Source organism: Eriocheir sinensis, chromosome 11 (genome assembly GCF_024679095.1).
Source record: "Eriocheir sinensis breed Jianghai 21 chromosome 11, ASM2467909v1, whole genome shotgun sequence".
NCBI classification, from domain to species: domain Eukaryota; kingdom Metazoa; phylum Arthropoda; class Malacostraca; order Decapoda; family Varunidae; genus Eriocheir; species Eriocheir sinensis.
The window spans coordinates 24,566,822-24,581,095 of record NC_066519.1 but is presented as its reverse complement, the minus strand read 5'-3'; the positions used below and the strand labels follow the sequence as shown (position 1 = coordinate 24,581,095).

Sequence of the window (14,274 nt, the reverse complement as noted above, 5' to 3'; positions counted from 1 at the left end):
GTGTCTCTTACCTACTTCCCTTGGGCAACTACAAAGACAGTGTGTCATGGTACCCTCCAATACCTATATTTAATAAGGTAAGGTAATAAACACTATACAAAGCCTACATTCACCTGTGGCATCTTTCAATAAGATGTACGAACTAATTCTAAAGAAGCAAAAGAGTAGTAGGCTTATCCACTTTATTTAGCCACAAGGTTGTCACAGGACTTTCAGCATCAACTGCCACAGCCAGGGAGTAGCAGTTTACAGCTTGAGCTTGGTCCTCCTCCAGTGGCGCCTCTTGGCATTATATCTGTTGAAATAGTTGTCAAGTTACTCTCTACACACATTAATAAACAGGTTACAGGAAATTACTGCCCTTTCCCTGTGAACTTTGTTGAAGACACTAATATTTATTCTACTGAAACAAACAAGCATGTACACAGGTTTGTGTGTAAGTAAATACAGGCTAAGGTCAGGTCAGATGAGTGAAAAACTAAATTTTTCTCTAGTTCAAGAGCAATTAATAATAGAATGACAAAGTAAAACAATAGTGTTATTACAAAAAGATACTACAGCAAAGTACCAAAGCTTCCTTTCATAAAAATAAGAATGAAAGATATAATGACTAATATAAGAATGGGCAATTTAAACACGAGTAACCACTTGTAAAGGTCCCTATACGAGAAACAGCAAATATGTACAATGGCAAGTCCTCGACCAAAAACTTAGCTAATTATAAGAAGCCTCACCTGATCTTGTTGCCAGTGCAGTTCCTGATCCATGGCGGGATGGGACGGTTCTGCTTCATCTTTTTAGCCAACTTGGTCTTAATGCGGAACGTCTTGTGGGCAGCCTGGTGGGGAAAGAAAGAGGGCATGAAGGAAGGTGTTACATCATGAAGGCATGCTTTCTAGACAGCCTACTGCACAGCCATTCTACCATATACACACACACACAAACATTCGAATGAAGTGAGCCTAACATGTCCATGGCATCATTAGAGTATTTTGTCGGGTTGTAAACAAGATATGGACACATCAATAATACCATTCAAACTCATAAACAAACATAACTCCACCTAAACCTATCAACATTGAGTTTGAGGAGATTACTTAAGGCAAACAAAGGAGTAATACTAGTTGGCGATTTCAATTGCAAAGAGGTTGACTGGGAGAGGTTTGAGAGCAATGGTGGTGATGTGGCATGGGGGAAGATTCTTGAATTTAATGATGGAAAATTTGATGATACAAAGGGTGAAGGAAAGCACTAGATATAGAAGAGACGATGAACCGGCAAGACTGGATTTGGTGTTGACAAGAGAAATTCACGTGAAGGATGAATTGAGGTATGATTGCCCCCTGGGAAAAAGTGATCACGTGCTCAGAGATGGAAATGGAGGAGGGAGGAAGGGAACAAGACGAGACTTATAGAAGCGATAGATTAAACTATAGGAAAGCAGGGGTGGAAAACCTTGAGAAGTTTTTTGATCAAATGGATTGGAAAGAGTTAATGAGTACAAGCGAAGTTCAAGGAAAGTATGATATTTTCATGAGGGCGTACAACACAGGTGTTATGAAGTTCGTACCAAAATACGGACCGAGGGTCAAGATTAAAAAGAAACAAAAATCAAAGAAACAGAGAAGACTTTAAGGCAGCGAGAAATGAGTACGTGAAAGTGAGAAAGGAAGAAGAGAAACAATACGAAAAGGATATTGTGGAAAAGTGTAAAGAACAACCTAAACTATTTTATAGATTTATAAATGGAAAAATTAAATCAAGTGAAACAATTGAAAGACTGACTGAAGAGAATATAGAGATCGAGGATCCCAAAGGCATGGCGGAATTATTTAACAAAAAATTCCAGCAAGTGTTTACCAAAGAATCATTATTTAATGAACCACAAGAAAACAACTTAGATGTATATATGGAAGAGGTCAAAATAGATAAAGAGGATAAAAAAAACTATTGGGGGAATTGGAAGAAGGGAAGGCCGTGGGACTGGATGGAGTTTCAGGTTTTATACTTAAAGAGTGCAGAAATGAGTTAGTTGGCCCGATATGACATCATTAGGTGCTCAATTAAAATGGGCACAGTGCCTAGGGAGTGGAAGAGGGCAGAAGTGGTACCTATATACAAAAGTGGAAAAAAGGAAGAACCCCTAAATTACAGACCGGTGTCTCTGACCAGTGTAGTATGTGTGGATTGCATTTACCTAGACTTAATGAAGGCATTTGACAAAGTTCCACATTCAAGACTGCTGTGGAAACTAGAAAATAAAGGAGGATTGAGAGGGAAAATGAAGTGCTGGATGGAAAGCTACTTAAGAGGAAGAGAGATGAGAACCGTGGTTAAGGACACTAGATCGGAATGGAGAACGGTGGAAAGTGGAGTGCCCCAGGGGTCGGTTTTAGCACCAGTACTCTTCCTAGTCTATATTAATGATATGCCAGAGGGAATAAACAGCTACATGAGCCTGTTCGCAGATGATGCTAAACTGCAAAGATATATAAGAAACAGTCAAGACTACAAGGAGCTGCAAGAAGACCTAAACAAGATTTGGAAATGGAGTCAGAAATGTGAGATGAAATTCAACGTGAAGAAATGTCATGTTATGGAAATGGGAAAAAGTGTAGAAAGACCAAAATGGACATATAAAATGGGAGATGGTGAAATATTAAAGAAAGTAAATGAAGAGAGAGACCTGGGAGTAATAATGCAAGATTATATGCAACCAGGAAGTCATATAAATCGGATCTTCGGTGATACATATAACATGGTGAGAAATATAGGTATAGCATTCCACTACATGGACAAAGAAATGATGAAAAAATTAATAACTACTATGGTCAGACCTAAACTAGAATACGCGGAAACAGTGTGGTCTCCACATATGAAGAAACACATAATAAAACTAGAAAGAATACAGAGGATGGCAATAAAAATCGCTCCAGAACTGGAGGGACTGACATATGAAAAGAGACTAAAGGAAATGGACTTGCCAACACTAGAACAAAGAAGAGAAAGAGGAGACCTAATACAAATATATAGGCTATTGAGTAAAATGGAAGAAGATAATGAGAAATTGCTACAAAGAGGAACCTTCCAGCAGGAATACTAGAGGACATAGTAAAAAGTTGAGGAAGGGAAGATGCTCAAGAGACAAAGAAATATAGCTTCCCACAAGGAAATATAGAGGTTTTGAACAGATTAAGTGAAGAAATCGTATCGGCGAAGAGAGTGCAAAGATTCGAGGAAAAGTTGGATAATTATAGATACGGAGACGGGACCACACGAGTGTAAGCCCAGGCTCTGTAAAATTACAACTAGGTAGGTAAATACACAGGGGAAGCCTCCACAGCAACCTTACACAAACACACACACACACACAGGGGAAGCCTCCACAGCACACACACACACACACAGAAAGCCTCCATAGCAACCTTACACACACACACACACACACACAAAGCCTCCATAGCAACCTTACACACACACACACACACAAAGCCTCCACAGCAACCTTACACACACACACACAGAAAGCCTCCACAGCAACCTTACACACACACACACAGGAAGCCTCCACAGCAACCTTACACATGCACGCACACACACACACAGGAAGCCTCCACAGCAACCTTACACACACACACACACACACACACACACACACACACACACACACAGGAAGCCTCCACAACAACCTAACACACGCACACACACAAGAAGCCTCCACAATCTTGAGACACACTCCACAACAAACAAGCAGGGGAGGGAACCATCATTGTTATTTACACGTCCGCTGCCTGCATCATCCCCGACACGCGGCTATATACACGTAATTAACATTCCCCAGGTTGCAAGTGTACCCCCGCCCCAAGCTGGAGTGGTAAGGAGCCTCGGTGCAGTAGATGTCGGGCGATAAAGTTAAGGACTCACCATGGCGATGCCTCGTCCGCGGCTGTGTCCTGGGGAAGAAGGAGGCAGCGCGCAGCGTTGCCAAATAGCTTGACCACAGGCATCGCCAACAGTAGCAAGAGTAGCGAGATAGGAATTAAAGTAGCAAGTATCAGTAACAGTAGCAGTACCAATAATAGTAGCAGTAGCAGTAGCAAGTAACAGTAACAGTAGCAGTAACAATAGGCCATATATAGCAATAACCGTATCAATCAGTGACAACATAGTAGCAGTACGTAGCAGTAACAAGTAACAGTAACAATAGCAGTAGCAATAATAGTAGCATTAACAGTAGCAACTAACAGTAACAGTAGCAACTAACAGTAACAGTAGCAGTAGCAATAATAGTAGCAGTAACACTACGTAGCAATTTAAGTAACATGCAGTTACAGTACGTAGTAGAAGTATAGCAGTAACAGTAAAATAGCAAGTATACAAGTAAGTTGACTGATTATCGTACTCAGAGCATCGAATTTACCGGTTTCTGATCGACACTCATGCAGCTATTGCCAAAAACATTAGGAATTGATTAATATATCATTTTAACTCTATAATTAATTGAATCACGTTATGTGGGACCCAGCTTGGACAGTTTTGGGGACGACGATATCTGGCCTTGTGGGTTAGCACACAGCTTTCATATGGCTATATATTTTCACTCCTCTTGAATACTACACTTTATATGGTTTGAAGTTAGAAGCACGTACAGACTTATATATAAATGGGCTATTCATCCAAAAGTGACAACACCTCACTTCCATATGCACCCGGTTTCCTGACACCAATATCATTCATTATTAATTATAAGGAAAACTGAGACATAGCTAGGTCACGATCGCCTTCCCGAGGAAATGCTGCATCATACCTACGTAGGCTATACGTACTTAATTTCGTTTATTAATCTCGCTTTATTTAGCAGTCATGCCTTTAGGGTTAGAGTTGACTACTAATGCAACTTCTGGGAGGTGAAGGATTGCTTTTATTGTGGAACAACTCAACCACCCAATTACCCATGGATGCTCAAGTTCGCTTTCAGATCCCAGCTCACTTCCTAGACAACACTCAATTCCAAACAATCTTACAATAACATGACATTTAAGGATGTAGGAATAAAACAAGAAATATCAATAGGAAAACTTTATCTAAACTTTCATCACAACATTCACACAGCAGTAGTATTCATTTATACTTTTTTCAACCATTAGAAATCTAAAATAAAGTGAAAAGATTTTTATTTTCATTTATAATAAAAATTCCATTGTGATAGATTTTCAGGTACAAACAGTTAGATAGGTACTCTCTCTCTCTCTTTCTCTCTCACAAAAAAAAAAAAAAAAAAAAAAAAAAAAATCTGACAGGTGGGGATGTACTACAGGTGCATCCTGGCCTGGAGAATGTAATACACAAAGTAATACTCTATGCAGGGACGGATATGAATTTTCTTGTACATGTTTTTACTTTCCTTTGTCTCTAATATCCACTCTACTTCTATTGTCACTTACTCATTCTATTGCCTCTTTCAACCATACACCCATGCTTTCAATAGACTCAGTATTCAACCATACCCTCAACTGTTCAACTATATGTATATCCATTCTTGCAACAATAACTTCATCCACTTAAGCATAAAATTTATCTATACTACAAACAAGTCTGATCTATCATTAACCCATCTAATCTAACGCTTAGTCATCCGGTCAACTGTAATCAACTTGTACCGAGATGGATTGCTCGGATCATTCTTTGCCATCTCGACAGCTTCATCCGGCGAGGGTGTGTCAAACTGGAAGACAGCAAACGGCACCTGGATGACATATTCTACCGGGCACCGTTCCGTTTGTCTACCGGGCAGAAATTCAGCCACAACAGCTCCAAAGGGTGATGGTGTGTCTTTCAGGAGTGCAGCATCAATTTGTGTGTGTGTGTGCATGTGTGTGCACTCGATGACAGGTGGTGGTGGTAAAAACTGGTGGTTACTGGTGTTTGGTTCTGTTGTTTCAAATTTCTTTGCTTTCTCAGTTAAAAGGGCTGTTTTTAAATCTATTTCAGCATTTGAGTTCCATTCCATTCCTTCAAGTAGGCCTTCCAACTCCCCCTCCTCCTCTTCCTCCTTTGCATTTGTCTGTGTTTGTTGTGTGTGTGGAATGGTGAGTGGAGGGATGGAAAGGGAAAAAGGGGGTACAGGTATGTTTGTCTTGGAGTTTGTGTGTGTGTTTATTTGTGTGTGTGGTATGGAGAGTGGAGGGATAGAAAAAGAGAGAGGCGGTACTGCTATATTTGTGTTTGCATTTGTCTGTGTTTGTGAATGGGGAATGGTGAGTGGAGGGATGGAGAGGGAGAGGGCAGGTGATACACTTACATTTGTTTGTACATTTGTGTTTGGACTTATTACATTTGTTGCATTTAGGTGGAGAGCAGCTAAGGATGAAAGGCTGGGGGAGGCTGATGTGGGAGTATCTGAGAGAGTAGAGAGGGGAGGAGAGAAGGAAGGAGAAGTGGTTACAGTAGTGGTGGTAATGAGTGGTGATGCAGTGGAGTTAGGGGCGATGTTTAGCTGTGTGTTGGTGATGCGAGAAAGGGATTGGTCTGTGCATGTGTTTGTGTCTTTGGTTGGCTGTGTAGTGGCTGGCTGGAAGAGGCTAAACTGAGTACTGTTCTTGGCTGTGTTAAGAGGAGAGATGGTGAACTGACTGCTGTTTTGGGCTGTGGCAAGCTGGGAGAGGTTATGTGCTGTCTTTAGAGTGCTGTGTTGTGCTGTGTTAAGAGGAGAAATACTGAATTGATTGCTGTTTTGGGCTGTGGCAAGCTGGGAAAGGTTAGGTGTTGTGTTCAGAGTGCTGTGTTGTGCTGTGTTAAGAGGAGAAATACTGAATTGATTGCTGTTTTGGCCTGTGGCAAGCTGGGAAAGGTTAGGTGCTGTGTTCAGAGTGCTGTGTTGTGCTGTGATAAGAGGAGAAATACTGAATTGATTGCTGTTTTGGGCTGTGGCAAGCTGGGAAAGGTTAGGTGCTGTGTTCAGAGTGCTATGTTGTGCTGTGTTAAGAGGAGAAATACTGAATTGATTGCTCTTTTGGGCTGTGGCAAGCTGGGAAATGTTAGGTGCTGTGTTCAGAGTGCTGTGTTGGGCTGTGTTAAGAGGAGAAATACTGAATTGATTGCTGTTTTGGGCTGTGGCAAGCTGGGAGAGGTTAGGTGCTGTGTTCTGTTCTGCTGTGGAAAGGGAAGAAAGGGTAAATTGATTGCTGTGTTGGGCTGTGTTAAGAGGAGAGATGCTGAACTGACTGCCGTTCTGGGCTGTGGCAAGCTGGGAAAGGTTAGGTGCTGTGATCTGTTCTGCTGTGTTCAGATTGCTGTGTTGGGCTGTGGAAGGAGCAGAAAGGTTAAATTTACTACCATCATCATCATCACCACCACTACTAAAATTACAACTACCACTGTTACCAGTGCTAATACCATCGCTTTCACCATCAACACCAGCTATGTCATCATCATCTATATCACCACCAACTCCACTGCTACTCACTCTCTCCCTCCTGTTCTCCATTATGTCACCACCACTTCCACCATGAACACCACTACTGTCACCGCTGGCTCTCACTTTCTCTCTACTATTCTCCAACTTATCATCACCACCACTGTCAACTGAGCACTCTGACACTCTCTCTCTTTCGCTCACACTCTTTGCAATTGCTTCTTCTGTCTTCCGCTTCTTTGTGTGTGCTTTTTGAGCAATTTCTGTCTTCCACTCTCGGACTGCACGTTTGATTTGGGGACGCTCACATCTTCCTCCTCCTCCATCTCTTCCTCTTCCATTTATTCTGCCGCCACTGCACCGGATGATCGGGCTACGGCAGAATGCACCTGGAAGCTGGAACACGACCTTCACACCGGGTTCTGTGGGTGTATTAAGGTGTTAAAGCGGTGGTTTTCAGCCAAGGGTGAGTTTCCCCATTGGGTGATGTTTTGGGCTTCAGGGAAGGAATTAGGATTACAGATTAGCACACTCAAACTGTTAGATTCTTATAACTTTGTCAAATGAAGCCAACAAAGTTACAGTAACATTTGCAGAATTATCATATTCAATACAAAGACTGAAGAAAGAAGAAGAAAAAGAAAGACTTGGAGGGTAAGCCTCCACAGCAGGACAAGGAATGTCTAACACTTCCAAGTCCTTCCTGCCAGTACACAGCCTCTTCCTTGTCAAGACCCTCAGAGTGTCTCCTTGTGTCACCCTTGCTAACTAGGACCTTGCAGTCCTAGGCTAAATATCAGGAGGATTTTGGAGCAGGTTGGAGTCCCAGTGGTGTTGTGTGCATGGCTGTGCAAACATGCATTGGCACTTCACCAATCCAACCTACAAGGCCAGGCAGTCTCGTCCATAAGGGGGGCAAGGCCCCCTTATCAGGTTCTCTGCACCCCCAACTTAAATTCTGACATTAATGAGAATGTTGTCAATGATATCAAGGAGGCTGACATCATTTTTCAGCATTAAGTCTGATGGAACGTGTGATCCTACCAACACAGAAAATATATCTAGTTGTAAGAAATGTAAAGGGTGGTAAAGTAAAGGAGAGTCTAACTGGTATGCCAACAACAGATGATTTTGAAGCAGAAAGCCTGGCCTCATTAATATTTAAAACACTAAATGAATGTGGACTAGATTGCAGTAATATATTATCTCAATGTGATGATGGACCATCCGTGATGTCAGGTCAGTATGGAGGTGTTAAAACAAAGCTACAAGAAAAACTTCAAAAGGAAATGACCTGCCCCCTCAATATCTCAATTGCCCCCCTGTGGTTAGACTTCTGGGGAAGGGCCTGATGCCAGGGCAGGTGGGGCTCATATGCCATGGTAGGCAACCCACCTAGGCCGTCAGCTGAAAACTGGGGTTGCCTGTCAGGAAAGGAATCTGAGGCAGAAGAAGTCCCACTCCATACAAAGATGAATGACGACGTCTTCATCAATCAGTCCAATCCCATATTGGAAAATAAGGACGTTAAATGAAAAAGAAGAAAGACTGGTATAACTCTTTAACATTAAGGGAATGCTCTCAAAACAATGTAGTAGGATTCAGTAGAGACATTCCAAGAGCCAAAATAAACCAGGACACATACTCATGATCTCACCTCTACTTGTCTTCTCACAGTTCATCTTTGTGGTCATCATACTTATTCCCTCTGCCATTCCACACCCTGAAAACAAATAACAAATATTTATAGACAAGAAAACTGTATTTTTTTCCTCTCCTGTCAGAGTAGGGTAACAACTAAAAATTGCTCCACGCTCCTCATCAACACTCCTTAGAAAGGTTGCCATATGTTACCATTAAGAAACTTATCCCAACAAATGATGCTCCTAAATTTGACGCACTTTCACCGAAAACTTAATTTTTAATCAATTTTAGCACAAGGGCTAATGTTACGGAGATGAGAACCGAGGCCACCTGCTGCTACAGCGTATGCCCCCAACTTTACCTTTACCTATGTGATTGCCAAGACTAAGAAGCAGCATTACTGCAACTTCGGCCCCCAATGCACATGAAGGGGGGTCGAGGAAGGGCAAAGGCCCCATTAAGGATTTGTTTTAGATTAAATTTGTTATTTAATTGGTACTTGCTTGAAACCCATTTTGTCATGCGTAGTTGGGGTGGTGACTGTCAAGAACTAGACACTCTGAGCGAAACATGGCATGGTGATACATCAGACGCAGGTAAGCATAAATGTTGAAAACATTTGTCTCAGATACAAGTAATTTCCTGAAGCGGCTATCAACTGTAAGGGCAAAACTATTTTTTTCTGGTAATTTTGGTGTTTTGTATTAGTCAGTTACTTTCTCATGGCATATGATTAGTTTGTGGGTGGGGTGGTGGGGATGTGAAAGAAAATTGGTGTTTTGCAATAGAAAGTTAGCTGATTGTTTCATCACATACCAAAATCTCCCAGAAAAAAATATTCATCTCTCTGTGTGAGATGTAATTTTACCCACATTTCAGCATGCTATTCATCAGCCTGATAACCGTCTCCAAACCCATGCAGACCAGTGGTTGGATTCAATTTTTTTAAGAACAGGTTCTAAGAAGGGTTTACCAAAATAAGTTATAAGCAAAAGGTGTTCATGGGGGAAAAATTGAGAACCCCTGATTTAAGCTTGCAGTAACAATCGGTTCTCAGGATTAAAGAAATTCCAAGAACAGGTTTTTGCGAACCGGTGCGAACCGGCTGAATCCCATCACTGATGCAGACCCATACTCTCATCATCTCTTCATTCCTTTCACCACTGTCAATGATAAGCGAGTAACCTTGGCGTTTTGATAAGCCAAAGAATTCATGCTAATTAAAGCATCTGTGCTTATCTTTCACGCTGCCATTTATAGCTCAACAACTCTTATATGTTAATTTTCCTACTTTTGTTGAATTTATCACGGTAAGGATTCGTTTTAGTACCGTGCCAATATTTCATTACCTACCTTATGAAACATCACTAGCTCTTCATATATCTTTTCTACAAACATTCACCAATCATGGAAACGCTTCCAAAATTCAATTCAAGGACTATTTATTGTTGAAAATAGGGGATAATATTCACGAAAGCATAGCCTCCTCTAGCGGCGGACGCTGCAAAATAGCTTGCAGAGGGTTTAGGGTGGGGGAGCATATTTAAACTACTCCAACCGAACTTTATGACCTGCTAATGGGGAGGCTTCGCCCCCCTCGACCCCTTCCCACATGAATATGCAACACTTCTACGAGGAGGAATTTCTCGCAACACTGGCTGCACCACCGCCGCGGCCGCCGCCAAAGGAGGCTACGCTTTCGTGAATATTATCCTATATTTTCAACAATAAATAGTCCTTGAATTGGATTTTGAAAGCGTTTCCATGATTGTTGAACGTTTGTAGAAAAGATATATGAAGAGCTAGTGATGTTTCATAAGGTAGGTAATGAAATACTGGCACGGTACTAAAACGAATCTTAACCCTTACCACTTATTTCACTATTACCACATTTACCCACCTTTGTCTAGGCTGAGGCGAAGATCACCTTGTTTCCTTTTCAGTTCTGGGTTAGCTTAAGTCTGTTTTTTGAGCGTTTTATCTTGTCTGTGGCTTCCTTTATGCCTCTTCTCTCCCCTGTGCTCCCCTCCTTTCCTTGCATCACAGTTCCTGACGTTGTCTTTGCTGTGTCAACGAGTTTTTGCGTCCTTAAGCTTCTTCTTCTTCTTCTTCTTCGTCTCCTTTATTTACAAACAACGGAGGGAAGGTCACGAGTTCTTCTTCTTCTTCTTCTTCTTTGTATCGCTTATCTTCTTTATATCGCTTATCTTCTTTACATCGCTTCTTCTTCTTCTTTGTATCTTTTTATTTTTGTATCGCTTTTTTTTTCCTTTCACTGAGGTCTGTTTGTCTGTTTACTTTAATTAATTGCTTTTCCATTTTCTTTTCCTTTGTTTACTTCACTTAAGCTTACTTTGGTCTTTTCATTTTGCATTTGGTACTTCTGCCTGGGGGTTGGGATGGCGTGCTCCTCCCTTCTCCTTTGTTGTTTACTTGCAACAATAAAATATCAATCAATCAACCAATCCTCTGTCAAGGTCTAGAGGTCCCGATCGAGCAACGTTGCCGGATTGTCAAACTCATGCAGGCTCGATCTTATATTTGCCGATTTCCTAACCCAAAACTGTCTCCTCCACCTCGATAACTATAGATGCATTTATAGTTAGCGTTGAAATGTTTAATTCGTTTTTTTTTTTCAATGGTTATGGGTCAGAATTAAGCCGGAAAATGTGATGCTCTTGTAATGTGGGGGAAACCAGACAAAAATCGATAACCTGTAATAACCGATGAATGCTTGTGAGTTATAGGTGATGGTGCGGCCGCGGGCAGACATTCAGACAGACAGACGAACCAGTGGCGGGTCAGCATCGCGTGGATGGTTAAGTTAATTAGGTTTCCTTTTACGGGGAACAACGAAGAGGAATTTTTCACCTAAGTCACGTGGGAGAGAGGAACAGCTGTCTCTGAACTCCTGAGTTAGCGGAACAGGCCAAGCATCTGTAACAATTAACAACCACCGTTCGGTGCTAATTAGCCGGCAGCCACGCCAGGTGGGGAGGATGAGTCGAGTTGGGGGAAAGCGCGAGAGCTGCATATTCAGTCAAGTCTCGTCTCTCCTCCCAACTTAGAATGTAAAGTTCCACCTTTGTTGGGCCTCCATGCCCATCCTCTGGTATTTTAGGAGCACGAATATCTCATCCCATGATTAATTCAGTAATAGAAAGGAATACTTTTTCTGGTTAGTGTAATTTGTTTAATTCAATGTTTGTGGGGACTCATGACCACCTCCTTGGTGTCCTGAACCCCCATGACTACCGTGCTTTCATGATCAACCCTGTGAACACATATCGGTGGTAGGAAATATTTTCAATAATAATCATGTATCATTGAACCCTGATTGGGGTAGCTGTTATTTAACAACGGTTAAGTGTTTAGGCTATGGCCAGTGTATCACATCTTCATGTAATTGTAATAGTCTAAGAGATGAGTGAGCCCTTTAAGGTGATTGGAATGATGAGTTGTAATCAGTATTGTAAAGTAACTCGGTAAAAGCTCGCTACCATTACCAACAGAATAATGAGTTGTTAATAGCATTGTTAATTAATATCAGTGTGCTCGCTACCATTACCAACAGTGACGAATTGTAAATAATATTGTACGTTACTTAATTTAAATAAGCTCACTACCATTATATATCAACATAATGTGAATAAACCTCATAATTTAACATTTGTGTTGCGTCACCCTAACAACTAGGAAGCACACTTTTAGTAATATATTAGAAACAGAGTTGAAGGCAACACACTCTCAGTAGCTACGATAATCGCCCACCCCACCCCACACACACATTATCCATCACACTCAGATACATCATTACTTTTTTTCCATATTACACTCAGATACATCATTACTTTTCTCCATATCACACTCAGATACATCATTACTTTTTTTCCATATCACTCAGATACATAATTACTTTTTTTTTTTACCTATCACACTAGATAAATCATTACTTATTTTTCCATCGTACTCAGATACATGATTACTTTTTCTATTGTCCAGGGGGAGGTACTGCCCCCTCCCTTGTTGTGCTTTCCTTCCTACCATTGTATCTTTTTAATTTCATGGTGCTACCTACACATGTATTAATAGTTGTATAATCACACTCTGTCACGGCTCTTTTTGGCAGAATAACGTTCAGCACTGCTCCTTGTTTACCTGCAACAATAAAACTATCAATCAATCAATCAATCAATCTCCATGGTGCCACAGTTACATCATCCATCTAACCTCCTTCAGGGGCCGTGTTCCCCTGTTTTTCGAAAATAAAACTTTAACAAAGCATCGGACAAGGATGTTATTTTGGCAGTGGATGTTTGAGACCCCGACCTAATGGGCAAAAATATGATTTGGTGTCACATGTGGATAATGAAGCACTTATAAGAGTAAATTTAGGGTAAACTTCGCTAAAAGTTAAAGGCACTGTGAGCGAGGCTAGCCCCGCCCCGCTCCTCTTCTCGTGACGTCGATGTGACGTTTAGCTCTGATGTATGAGTAATCATCCATCCAACTAGCAATTATGTCTTACTGCTTCACGCACACACACACACACACACACCGTAGCAATATTTAATCTACTGTAAATATGGATGTTCCTTATATGGACTATCAGTTGGGGAGAAACGTACAGTTCTACTCGAAGGAAATTACTTATCCTTTACATGGAAAATGTGACTATTGGTAGTACATGCTGCATGTATGTAAGCGAGCAGTAGTTTCTGGTTTCATCCCTTGTTGGTTCACCACGTACCTTTCCTTCCTCACACAATCATCCCCACCCATGGAGGTATTAAGGGTGGATCGAGAGGCCCACAGCCCCGAGCGCGCTGTACTGGTGAGTGAAGCCAGTTTTCGTGGTCTCAGCTGTCAAATCGGCCGCCATATTGTTCAAGCCGTGAGGTACAAATACGAGGGTGGAGCGCGCCTAACATGGAGGACGCATGCCCTTAGAGTACCGCATTCGTGGAGTGACTGCTGCTTGTGCTACACTGTACAAAATTACTCCCATTCTTATACCTGACACAGTCTGTGAATCAGCTTCGTAATTTATTACTGTAAATATACTGTAACAGGTAAGAAAATACTGTACATGATATCCAAGAAGCGCGGCAATGTATTCATCATCACCAATTAAGAAATGCGGTGAGGACAATTCATCACCAAAATGTGCGGTCTCCTTTACTAATACAATTAGAAAATTGTATGCGGCAAGCATG

The 14,274-nt window shown here is 41.4% G+C and overlaps 1 protein-coding gene and 1 long non-coding RNA gene across 2 annotated transcripts; both read right to left on the bottom strand.

Moving 5' to 3' along the window:
• Positions 1-168: 168 nt before the first annotated feature.
• On the bottom strand, positions 169-4,057 carry LOC126997095 (uncharacterized). The gene is made up of 3 exons (XR_007751896.1): positions 3,925-4,057; positions 735-838; positions 169-295 (listed from the first exon to the last, which is right to left on the bottom strand). It is a non-coding gene; the product is annotated as an uncharacterized LOC126997095 (long non-coding RNA).
• A 1,009-nt stretch (positions 4,058-5,066) lies between these two features.
• On the bottom strand, positions 5,067-12,101 carry LOC126997090 (mucin-17-like). The gene is made up of 3 exons (XM_050858148.1): positions 10,959-12,101; positions 9,072-9,137; positions 5,067-7,836 (listed from the first exon to the last, which is right to left on the bottom strand). The coding sequence occupies exons 2-3, from the start codon at positions 9,127-9,129 to the stop codon at positions 5,621-5,623; spliced, it is 2,274 nt and encodes a 757-aa protein (XP_050714105.1). The 5' UTR covers positions 9,130-9,137; positions 10,959-12,101; the 3' UTR covers positions 5,067-5,620.
• Positions 12,102-14,274: the final 2,173 nt, after the last annotated feature.